The following is an 11,050-nucleotide window of genomic DNA, read 5'->3' as shown; positions in this document are numbered from 1 at the left end:
AGCCTGTGAGCAATCTCCAATCCCCCCCCCCCCCTCTTCCTTTCATATGCCATTCTAGGCTGCTGCAGGAAGCTCTTGCTCCTTTTCCCTTCTGGCCACGCACATTCCGGAGTTCGTCATACATACACACATATGCATACGTCCTCTCATGCCCCCTCCGGCCCAGCCCACGCGTTTCTCCCCTCTACAGTCAGCGCAGAATTATCGGCGGTATGTATGGTTGTGATATTGGCTAATTGATTATGTATCCTGCTTGCTCAATAGACTAAGCGAATCCGAGTACATACCCCGCGTCTAGCCAGCTGCACACAGACTCAACCCCCGACTCGAGACCTGCATACTATTAGCGGAAATAGGCCCACCCTCGCATATCGAATAATCCAGAAAAAAAAATACACAATGCCGAAGGACAAAGAGCGCACCATGAACCCTGCCGCGGCGCAGCGGAAACTAGATAAGCAGAAGAGCCTCAAGAAGGGCAAGGCCGAAGCGTTGGCCCGCCGGAATGAGAAACTAGCCCGTCGCAACCCGGAGCGCATCCAGCGTCAGATTGATGAGATCAAGTCGATAGAGGCATCGGGACAAAAGCTACGGCCACGTGATCAACAGTTGCTCGAAGCCCTTCAACGAGATCACCGCGCGGTGCTCAAGGCGCGAGAAGCCCTGGGAGATAAGGCTCCCCAGTTCGCGAGCTTCGGGTCTAGAAGCGGCGGAGACCGCGATGGTGACGATGGAGGCGTTTTAGGAAAGCGCAGGAGGGATGGTGGTGGCGGTGGCGGGGGGCGCTTCGGACGGCATAATCGGGACAGTGAGAGTAGCGACGAGACAGATGAGGAGGTGCGAAGGATACCCATGCCTCGGGATACACCCCCGCCGATTCCGCGCCAGTTCCAGAGGAGACCAGGCGGCGACCAGGCCGAGGGTACACGAGGACCACATGCTCTTCCTGCAAGACCTCCCGTTGTCGAAGCTAAGGCGGTCTATGAGGCCAAGCCGCAGATCCGAGACCTGCGACAGGAGGCCATCAACAAATTCATCCCCGCTGCCGTCAGAGCCAAGCAGGATTCTATACGAGGGCATGGTAAGCTCTTGGAGCCGGAAGAGATGGACCGGCTCGAGCAAGCAGGTTACAAGGCAGAGATGGGCCAAGCTGGGGTAGCAGAGGCAGCAGGGGCCGTAGGTCAACCAGAAATGACAGACGACGACGCCCAGAGGCGAATGTTAGAAGAGGAGGAAAGGAGGTTCAACCAGGAGCTTCGATCAGTTCAGATCGAAGAAGTTGAAGATGAGGAGGCATAGATCCTAATGAATCAAATTTAATGAACGTCCAGGACAATTATTTCGGAGGGAGGGGGAGGGGAAGGGCAGAGGACCGTTGATCAGTCAGCGCCTTATGTACGTACCTATATTCCGCTCTCTCTCTCTCTCTCTCTCTCTCTTCCTTTATCGAGAGACTCTGCTAGTTCTTAGGGTTTGCAGGTTGAAGGATACTGGAACCGTAGATCACAGATTTATTGATCATCCAATCTAGCGCAGGACCATGTGAACAAGAAACAGAATGTGTGTGTATGTATGTACAACTCTTTTTGAGAGCAAATTTCCGAAAGAACCGTAGAACCCAAGGATCACCAGATCAACACCAACCGTAGAGCACCACAAATGCAGAGATGAAAGAGATAGGAAATGTACAGGTGTCAAACGAGTGTACTGACTTTTCGAGATGTGCATCGCAGAGAAGTCGAAAGGGGACATATTGAGAGAGGGATGGGGGAAAGCCAAGGCATGGAGAAAGTAACAAGAAACCACCAAACGAGCTGGATATGGTCAGATACAGTCACTATCTGTACAGTGTGCAAGGTGCATGGGGGAACAGAGACAAGAACTCGTGGGCAGGGGAAAGGGGAAGTTTTGAGGGGATTGGGGGGCTTCATCACGGCATTAAAAAAACAAAGGAAAGTGGAGGGTGTTGCGTCTTCATATGACAATCAAGCATTCAGAGTCAAGATGCAGCGCACCAAAAAAATGCATCATCGAAGCTTGCACCATGTCTCGCACGGTCAAACTCCGGTTCGCGAATATTCAATCCACCCAGGCCGTATAACTCCGAAGTATGTCTTGAATTATTAAATGGTATATTGACGATGAGACGTCAACAGTAAATACCCAAAAAGGCGTGTATGTCATAAGAGTTTCCGGGTCAACCGGCGAAACTGAAAGACAAGATTGCTGACACTCGATGTGCATGGGGCGTGTCAAGGCATGGCGTTTTCCTTGTGCAATAGTAGCTACCTCAAATTGCGAATGATCTTTCTTCCCCGGACCAAGAATGGGCTGGGCATCTCGTCTTTTTCGGGATCCCACACGGCCGGGGGGTCGCGCGCACTGGATTTCAAGCCCCGAGAGTCGCTGGCACACCGCTTGATCTCATCAACGGGACGGCCACCCGCGCGCGCCTGCGCCAGTTCAACCAACGTCCTTCCACCCATGTTGCGCTGCATCACGGCCTTGTACATGTCCTCACCGCCGTTGTTGGTTTTGGAAGGCAGTTGCTTGACGCCAGATTTGCGTGTGGGTGAGCCAGCATCGGCAGCTAGATTCGCCGAGGATGGGATTTTGGACAAACGCCGATGAGGTGATCGGGGCTTGCTCTCTCTCGGAAGCATGTCGGAGAGGCCACCCGAGACCTGTGGTAGTCTGGAAGAGTTGGTGGGGAAGATAGGCGGTTGGGTGCTTAGCTTCTGCATGAATGCAGCCGTGTTCTGTCGCAAGAGTGGTCGCGAAGGAGCTTTGAACGGATCTGGCTTGACCTTGGGGCGAGTTGGGGAGGGCAGATCGGGAATATCATCCTCATCATCGGAGTAGGCTAGGGTGGGTTCCCATTTCGCTCGCTGTCTCTCAGCCTCGGCGAAAATGTTCTTGCCGGAGGAAGTTCCAGAAGTACGACGGGGAGACAAGGAGAGCGATGCAATTGAGATGGGGGAAGGCTCGGCCATTTGGACGTCCATTGGTGACTCGACCACGGTCTTCGAACGAGTTAATGGGGTGCGCGTCTCCTTCCGCGGGGCCTTGCTGGGAGCCGGAGATTCGAGCGACAACTGGGTGATATCGGCGCTCGGTGGGTTACTGGCATCCTCATTGCTGCTGGATGCCTGGGATTGTTGGCTGTTTGACCGGGAATTGCTATCCTCCTTGAAAGCACCGCTCTTCTTTTGCTTCTCAACCTCTAATGCAACCCTTTCCTGTACTTCAAAGTCGAATCGCTTTCGGAGTTTTTCCAATTCATTCTGCACCTGACGGTCGATCTCCAGCCGAGCCTTGACTTCCCACTCTCGTCTGACGGTGTTTTCCAACTCGGCCTTCATCTGTTGTTTTTCCCTGTCCAGTTTGGTGTATGCTTGTTCCACTTCTCTAGCCTTCTGAGCGGCAGTCTCTTCACGCTTTCGCAGAGTCTTTTCAAGGTCGGCAACTTCCTTCTCCCTGCGCATCAGGCGGATGATGGGAAGGTTGATCAGCGCTGCAGTATCGGGGCGATGGTCTGGGTTGACGCGCAAGCAGCTTGCAATAACATTTTTCAGCTCGGGTGAGTAGAAGTCAGGCAAAGGAGCAAATTTTCCTTCGCGTATTCTCTGAATGAGTTGGATGTGAGTTCTGGCGTTGAATGGTGGCTCTTTCTGGCACAGCTCATACATGATGCAGCCGACAGCCCAAATATCAGATCGCAATGTGTAGGGCTCCGCCGCGCAGATTTCAGGCGACATGTAGAATGGGGTACCGACGTAGGTAGATGCAAAGTCTTGAGAATTCATCAGCTTCGAGAGACCGAAGTCACCGAGCTTGACAGTGTTGTCGCTGCCAAGGAAGATGTTTTCTGGTTTGAGATCGCGATGAAGGATGGTCATCTGGGCCTGTTTCCCTTTAAGACCGGACTGCTTGGGAGCAGGGCCTAGGATGCTCCCAGCTTCAAGAGGATCAGAACCGTAGTGGCAGCGGTATAAAGCCGTCGCCAATTGGGAAAGAATGCGCCATACGAATTCTTCCTCTGCAAATTTGTTCGTCTTTTTCAGGTTCTTGATGATCATGCTGAGATCCCCACCACCACAGTATTCCATGTAAAGGTAAAGGTCCTGACTCGCTTTGAGGTGTTCGCGATGGTAGTAGGCGACGATGTTTGGGTGTCGAAGAGAGCTTAGGATATTAAATTCGGCTGTCAGCTGTTCTCGTTCCTTTTGCGACATCTTGATGTAGTTGATTTCCTTGCGACAGAGTATCTATGACAGAGGTGATTGTAAGCATAAGAGGGTCGATACTGTAACGGTAGATGGATCCTTACAAAGCCGTCTGCCTTTCGTCGCACTTTGCGAATGATTCCGAAGGAACCGCAACCTAAGCATCCGTGATCAGTAAGTTGATGTCCGAAGCCCACTTGCATACCTAGATGGTATTCAAGGGTCTCATACCAATCTTTTCAAGCACCTCATACTTGTCTGCCTCCGCTAACGCAATTGCCATTGTGGCTGCTGGGAGGTGAAAGACCGCAGGCAAGAATATGAAGTATAAGGCGAAGGTTGGGAATAAGTGGCGAGAGGATGAGCCCGAGTAGCCTATGGCATTTATGAGTCGATACTTTGTGACTGAAACCTGCTGGGTTAGTATGGAGCGATGTTGGGTGGGAACATGTGGTTGCGGTTGTAGATTTAAAGAACTAGGTATGCAACGGGGACGGAAGTGCTGAATGTTTAGGTGCAGACTGTTGCTGAGCAACGGCTGCCGGCCACGACTCTTGCCTGGTTACAGCAGGCGGTGGGGATGCCGGGCGGTGAAGCGGGTCATTGACCATCATCATCGTTCCGTCAGTGGTTCGGGACGTCAGAAGCGGTTCACAATGCTGCATGGGACAAGATAAACATCGAAAGCTTGCTCGCTCGAACCTGCAAGACGCCCTTTGATGAGTGAAGTATCAACAAGATCAAGCGTACTGAGTAGAAAGAGAACCAGAACAATGCAAGGGGACAAGGAACTTCTTTCACTCCCTTGGTCCCTTGTGGGCAGGGGCTTTCTCGCTAGGCGCTTGTCTCACGTGACACATGCTTATCGATAAGACGATTCAAATGTTGCCCCGTTTGGGGTCGTCTCCCCGCCGTCCTCCGCAACAATCACCTGCATATCTTGAAGAATTGCTTGCATTTCATCTACCCTGCCAATTTCCTACTCTGGCACAATGGATGAACCGAAGGTCCTTCGAAAGGACCAGCTGGAGATAAGCTTGCACAATGAGAAGAAGCTTATCAAGGAGGGGACAATCAAGGACGATAACCCTCTTGACCTTAGCGAACCCTTCCGGGAGCTCTGCAATGCTTGTCGTAAGGGGGATTTGAAAGTTTGTCAGGAGAAGATCACGGAAGGAGTCAACATCAATGCCCGCGATCTATACGATTATACCCCTTTGATTCTGGTAAGTCTACCATGAATCACCATCATGCCGTTGTCCAGGCTCGGCGTGGCGAGTTGGCGTTGCCGTGCAGTAGTAACCAGCATCTGTGCAAAAGGCAAGTCTCTGTGGCCACTACGAGGTCGCTCAGCTGCTGCTCGAGTCCGGAGCTTTATGCGAACGGGACACTTTTCAGGGAGAAAGGTATGCACCTTGTTATCTGTGTCACTTTCGATGTCCAGTGGTTATCAGCCAGCCTACGATGTTAACATAAGTATGATAGATGTTTGTATAACGCCCTCAATGATCGGATACGGAACCTGCTCCTGGAATACGACTATTCGAAGTCGACGGATCCCCTGCAGCCTCTTGCAGCTCATATCACGTCACTTCTCACTCGCGAGAGCCCTGCGACAGCGGATATTGTTGTAACAGCAGGCGATGAGTCTCTCCATTTGCACAAGTTTATCTTGGCCGCGCGGTCTCCCTATTTCCGCAACAAATTGGCCACTGCCCCGGACACGTCGACGTGGAGGCTCCCTAGCACAATGCCCCCAGAAGCATTCGGGACAGCGATCAAATACCTCTATTTTGGCGAAGCTCCGCGCGACATCCGGAGTGGCCCAGGGACCGGATTCACCGAGTCTGAGGTCTTTTCTAATATCGATAAGATTGCCAAGCATTTGGAAATCAATACGCTTTTGGATAGTATATTGGACAGCGGCGATAGGAGGCTCGCTCGACAAAGACGGACACTCGAGGTGGCCAAGGGGCGAGACCAATTGGAGGAGTGGTTCCGGGCGAATGTACTCCAGCACAAGGTGACTGTGGAAACCTCACGAGCGGATGAAGTCAAATGGGACAGAGACAACACCTTATTTGCGGACGTCTTGCTCTGCGCAGACGAGGACCTCGATAATGTGGACGAGCATGTTGGCACCAACGGCGATTCTGCCAATCCGCGCGTCCAGAAGAGCACCCTATTCCCCTGCCACCGGGCCATGCTTTTACGCTCTGAGTTCTTCCACACCATGTTCACCTCCCCCTTTCGCGAGGCGCACATGAAGGATCATCTCAACATCATCCCGGTTGATTGCTCCCCGGAGGTCCTCGAGATCGTGCTCACCTTCCTCTACACGGAGCGCGCAGACTTCCCGCTCGACATCGCCGTCGACGTCCTTTTCGCCGCGGACATGCTCTTCATCGAGAAGTTGAAGACGAAGGCCGCTGTTGTGATCAGTACCCTGGGCAGCGGCAACATGTCGCAGGCCGAAGCCGCCCGCACACGCGGCACCATGGAAGAGGACGACCTCGACATCTACGCCATCATCCGCGCGGCCTGGCTGACGCGCGTGCAGCGCCTCGAAGAGTTCGCCGCCCGTTACCTTGCCTACCGGCTGGAAGCCCATATCGACTCCCCCGAGTTCTCGGAATTGATCCAGGAGTCTGCTGCCCGCATTCAAGGTCGTCAGGAGACCGACTCCATCGAGCTGCTTGACGACATCCGGTTTTACCTCGGCGAGCGCTTCCGGCTCCGGTTCGACGATGCCGGTATCGACGAGATGATGGAGGAAGAAGCGCGGCAGCAATCCGTCGCACAGGCCCAGAATATCACTACGGAGACAGAGGGTAACGACGAGAACGGTACCGGTGTAGACAAGGTTGCCGAGGGGGTGGGAGCACTGGACCTCTCTAGCACCAGGAACGGAACTTCACACCCAGCCCCAGCCATGGACGAAAACTCAGACCAACAACAACAACCCGTCATCCGTACGCTGGACGGTGAGGTCGTTGTGGACGAATTCGACCAGGATGCGCTCAACTACCAGATTCTCATGGACAAGCTCGATGGAATCTTGGAGGCTCTGGACCTTGATGCTTGAGTTGACATGACCGTTCCGTTTCTCGCCAATTCCTTCCCGGTATGCGGGATGATGATTGATGATTACTATATACATATATCCACCGGGAACTGCTATCTATATACATAAACGGCCCGGGGAATGCCTTTGCACAGTAAGGGAGATCGAATTTAATTAAGGGAAGAGATTGGTAGAAATGATGCAAGCATAGAAAGAAGCCACTTCCCCTTCTCTTGAACTGCGCACTACAATCTCGTGAGTAAATGCTACAGGAACCAAGGGCCTGCAATCATACATACCTGGAGTGCGGTCGAAAGAGTGTTCCAGGCAAAAGAAACCGTTTGTCTGCGCCGTAATCCTCCCGCACCCACACCAACCCTTGAAAGGGGACCCTGTCTCTCCTCTCCCTTGAGAAATAAGCACGTAGATGCTGCACTGCTAAAGAGGACGCAAGTTCGCTCGCTCACTATCCCCAAAACACCCACCATCCATCACAATCCCCAATCCACAGCCACAGCCACAACCACAGCCATCCATCCATCCATCCACCATCCAGCCAGCCAGACCAAGCAAAAAAAAAAAAAAACACATGCAAAACACACTGTACCCATACTTTCATTCCTCCCTCTCTCCCCAGCTCCAGACAAAATACATAACATATAACGTGAACATATGACCAGCCCCAATCATAAGATCCCTCAACAACACCAGCAACAAACTCACCTTGCCCTCAGCCACCCGTTGCAACATCCCCATCCTCCACCACAACAACCACCTACCTTTCCCTCCCCAAGCCCCAGGGATGAAGGATCCCACATTCAACTAGCAAAAAAGGTTCATACAACATTCCCGCGGACCTCATACGACTCCTTTTTCCCGGCCTTCGCCCTCACTACGGAGCCCTAAAGAGTATTTGAGTTTCGATTCGAGGCTCTCCCTCCGACGAAGGTTTGCGTGGATTGTGCAGTACAGTGCAGTACAGTACAGTACAGAATAGTACAGGTACGGTGTACTCGGGTGGAAGGAAGGAGGGAGGGAGGGAAGAAAAGCGTCTGACCACCACACGGAGTGTGCTTACGGGGAAGAAGGTGATATGGCTGATGGCGATGGCTGATGGCCGATGGGGAGATGTGACGGAGTTGCGTCCCGAGCCGCCGCCGAGGCTGGGTGCTCGTTGTTTAGGACCGTGTGTACAGTACAGTACATGTAGTCTGGAAGTTGAGTCATTTGGTGGGCGGTTGCGACGATTGGGAAAAGACCATACATCATAGGGGTTGAGGGCAGGGCGGTTGCTCGGGGGGTCAATGCTTGAGTTGACTTTGGAGAGGAGACAAAGTGACAACTCACAAAGAGGGGTTGCTGTGGTCTTATTGACTGCGGTTGATCCGGCGTGAACTCTCCCCACTTAGCTTCAACAGCTGGCTTCGAGTCCCCCAAGCTACGTCCAGTTCCAATCATCCTATGAGGCACAAAAGCATTTCTGGCACAAAAGTATTTCTTGAGATCTTCTTGATATTGAATGTTGATAATCTTTTGTTCACAAGGTGGTCATATCACGTCATTGGATACAAAGGAAATGAGATGACACAAGGAAAAGCATAACACAACAAAATAAACTCATAAACAACAGAAAAGAAAAAGTAGAAACTAGAGTCAAGGGACTCCAGATTCTGTTCACCATATTCTTCCCCTGCAACAACCTCTAGCTGTCGCAGCTCAAGGAATATAGTGTGTTTATCCCAAAACCATCATCCACAAGCGATGCCTGCTCCTTTCGCACGATAATAGACAAGAATGGTGTTGGGCGGGTTGAAGAGGTCCAAAAAAAATCATTCAAATATACACAGGGTGAGAAAGAGAAGAAAAGTATGTATGGAGACCTCTTTTGGTGATACACCGTAGCCCACTCCCGCCCTCCTAAGCTTTTTGCACAAAAAGAAACCTTTTGTTCGACGCAAAGAAGCAGAAAGAAGATAAAATGGTATATATGAACACGCAAAGCAAAAAGGGTATCATCAGAAGAAGCAATGCAGAGCAAAAGAAGTGTCGCTGGGAGTCATGGGTATCTGGGGGAAATATCTGGAGAGAAGAAACAATTCCCTCTCTCTCATTGCCTTTGTGTGCTTTTTTCTCGGTTTGCCGGGGAATGGTATAATTGGGGTCGGCCTTTTGCTCGCAGAGGTAATGCGATATACTCAAGCCCCTTATACCATGGCGGTGGCAACGGGCCGGCCGGTATGACAGCCACGTTCGTGGCGCTTCATGTTGCTCCGCACGCTGAAGGCTTTGCCACAGCCCGCGTGGGTGCAGCGGAAGGGCTTCTCTCCAGTGTGGCTGTGGGAGTGGATGCGGAGACTGGAAGGTCTCGAGAAAGCCTTGTGGCACGTTCTGCAGATGTATCGGTCGTGGTTCTGCTGGTAGGGGGTCGTGCTGGAGGGAGGGAAGTAGTGGTGATGCTGCCAGGCCGGGGTCACAGGGGAAATCATCTGTTGGTGTGAGGCAGTTGGCAGAGGAGCAGTGGAGGGAGGCACGCTGCTGGCAGGCTGGTAGGTGGACGAAGAGGAGGTCGGTCTCTGGAAGTAGATAGCCGAGGAGGCCGAAGGCTCAATGGGAGAGGAGTAAGAAGCGACGCTCGGGGCGGGAGAGACGTAAGGCGCGGCGGAGACAGGAGCCACGGAGCCCTGGCTAGAGATGGAAGACCGATCCGATGGACTGGGGAGTCTCACTGGCGCCTGGGTGTATGGCTCTGCGCGATTCACGGTGGCACCGTCGCTGACGGTGGAGATCGATGAGGTGGGAGAGTGGCTAACGCTGTTGAACCCAGAACCAGGACGCAACGGAGGCGTAGGTGGCAAGCCGATTTGGGGGCCATTGGCCTTCATCGCATCCAAGGGTTGCGAGGGGAGGCGGGTGTCCAGCTCGCGCTGAACTGGCGGAGTAATTCTTGCACGCTCTGCATTGCGACGGTCAGCACTGACCGAATTGATGGTCCAAATAGGCCGTTTTAGATATTGTGGGAAAGGTTGCCATACTAGCTGCATGTATGGAGGCACCATCTGCGCCTTCGAGCAGGGTCGAGATAGAAGGCAAAGAGCACTTGGGGGGCATCTCCTCGACCGGCGGGGAAGGAGGGGCGCGGGAGTAAGAAACCGGCACGGAAGCGAAGTATGAGTCCGGCGCGCGCTTATACGAAGCCAGGCGAGGCGCCGGGGGGCTGTAGGAGGCTCTTGACATGCTCATTGCGAGGGGATCTGGTCCCGGTTGAGTGATAAGGCTAGCGAGATCCATGATGGGCGACGGTGAGGGTCGTTGTAGCAGATGAGAATCAGTAGTGGTGGTAGTGGTGGTAGTGGTGGACAACTGTTGATGTTGTTGAAGTTCAAGGCTGGAACGGAAGGAGGAGGAAAGGGTAAGTGATTATTTCTCTTGAGGTTCAAAAAAGGCGGCTACCCAGAGTTCATATATGAAGAAGACTGGAGGGGAACTGATGGAACGGGGTATAAGAGATCCAATCTAAGAAACAATCCAGGCACGGTAGTCGAGACAGGTGGGGGTGGATATGAGAACCAGGAGGAGGAACTGGTTTATAGACCCAGAGCGATGGTGGAGATGCAGGGTTGACAATCATGGAATTATTTTCGAGAAAAAAAGAATTTATTCTTTTTTTTTTTTTTTTTTTTTTTTTTTTGGGTTTTTTTTTTTTTTTTTTTTTTTTTTTTTTTTTCCCGGGGGGGAGAGGATGGAGATGGGGGGATGGAGA

At 52.4% G+C, this 11,050-nt stretch overlaps 4 protein-coding genes across 4 annotated transcripts; 2 read left to right on the top strand and 2 right to left on the bottom strand.

The window, feature by feature from the left end:
• Positions 1-386: 386 nt before the first annotated feature.
• On the top strand, positions 387-1,548 carry BO86DRAFT_386799 (WW domain binding protein 11). Its single transcript, XM_025671430.1, has one exon. The coding sequence runs from the start codon at positions 400-402 to the stop codon at positions 1,297-1,299; it is 900 nt and encodes a 299-aa protein (XP_025530620.1). The 5' UTR covers positions 387-399; the 3' UTR covers positions 1,300-1,548.
• A 658-nt stretch (positions 1,549-2,206) lies between these two features.
• nimA (serine/threonine protein kinase nimA) lies at positions 2,207-4,605 on the bottom strand. The gene is made up of 3 exons (XM_025666989.1): positions 4,458-4,605; positions 4,331-4,383; positions 2,207-4,268 (listed from the first exon to the last, which is right to left on the bottom strand). Exons 1-3 carry the CDS (start codon positions 4,507-4,509, stop codon positions 2,286-2,288), a joined length of 2,088 nt encoding a protein of 695 aa, XP_025530619.1. The 5' UTR covers positions 4,510-4,605; the 3' UTR covers positions 2,207-2,285.
• A 408-nt stretch (positions 4,606-5,013) lies between these two features.
• On the top strand, positions 5,014-7,486 carry BO86DRAFT_386796 (ankyrin repeat and BTB/POZ domain protein). The gene is made up of 3 exons (XM_025671429.1): positions 5,014-5,452; positions 5,547-5,632; positions 5,712-7,486. The coding sequence occupies exons 1-3, from the start codon at positions 5,219-5,221 to the stop codon at positions 7,309-7,311; spliced, it is 1,920 nt and encodes a 639-aa protein (XP_025530618.1). The 5' UTR covers positions 5,014-5,218; the 3' UTR covers positions 7,312-7,486.
• A 1,242-nt stretch (positions 7,487-8,728) lies between these two features.
• Positions 8,729-10,978, bottom strand: BO86DRAFT_407647 (uncharacterized protein; the record flags this gene model as incomplete). Its single annotated transcript, XM_025674290.1, has 3 exons — positions 10,323-10,978; positions 9,501-10,243; positions 8,729-8,749 (listed from the first exon to the last, which is right to left on the bottom strand). Exons 1-3 carry the CDS (start codon positions 10,576-10,578, stop codon positions 8,729-8,731), a joined length of 1,020 nt encoding a protein of 339 aa, XP_025530617.1. The 5' UTR covers positions 10,579-10,978.
• Between the last annotated feature and the right edge of the window lie 72 nt (positions 10,979-11,050).

Source organism: Aspergillus japonicus (assembly GCF_003184785.1).
Source record: "Aspergillus japonicus CBS 114.51 unplaced genomic scaffold BO86scaffold_8, whole genome shotgun sequence".
Lineage (NCBI taxonomy): Eukaryota > Fungi > Ascomycota > Eurotiomycetes > Eurotiales > Aspergillaceae > Aspergillus > Aspergillus japonicus.
This window is presented reverse-complemented; position numbering and strand designations above follow the sequence as displayed.

Bases quoted from the DNA above. Each gene is read 5' to 3' on its own strand.
- nimA (XM_025666989.1), bottom strand. From the start codon at position 4,509: ATGGCAATTGCGTTAGCGGAGGCAGACAAGTATGAGGTGCTTGAAAAG. The intron at 4,384-4,457 runs GTATGAGACCCT...ACGGATGCTTAG, and splicing joins TGAGGTGCTTGAAAAGATTG to GTTGCGGTTCCTTCGGAATC. The intron at 4,269-4,330 runs GTAAGGATCCAT...CCTCTGTCATAG, and splicing joins GACGAAAGGCAGACGGCTTT to ATACTCTGTCGCAAGGAAAT.
- BO86DRAFT_386799 (XM_025671430.1), top strand. From the start codon at position 400: ATGCCGAAGGACAAAGAGCGCACCATGAACCCTGCCGCGGCGCAGCGG.
- BO86DRAFT_386796 (XM_025671429.1), top strand. From the start codon at position 5,219: ATGGATGAACCGAAGGTCCTTCGAAAGGACCAGCTGGAGATAAGCTTG. The intron at 5,453-5,546 runs GTAAGTCTACCA...TCTGTGCAAAAG, and splicing joins ATTATACCCCTTTGATTCTG to GCAAGTCTCTGTGGCCACTA. The intron at 5,633-5,711 runs GTATGCACCTTG...TAAGTATGATAG, and splicing joins GACACTTTTCAGGGAGAAAG to ATGTTTGTATAACGCCCTCA.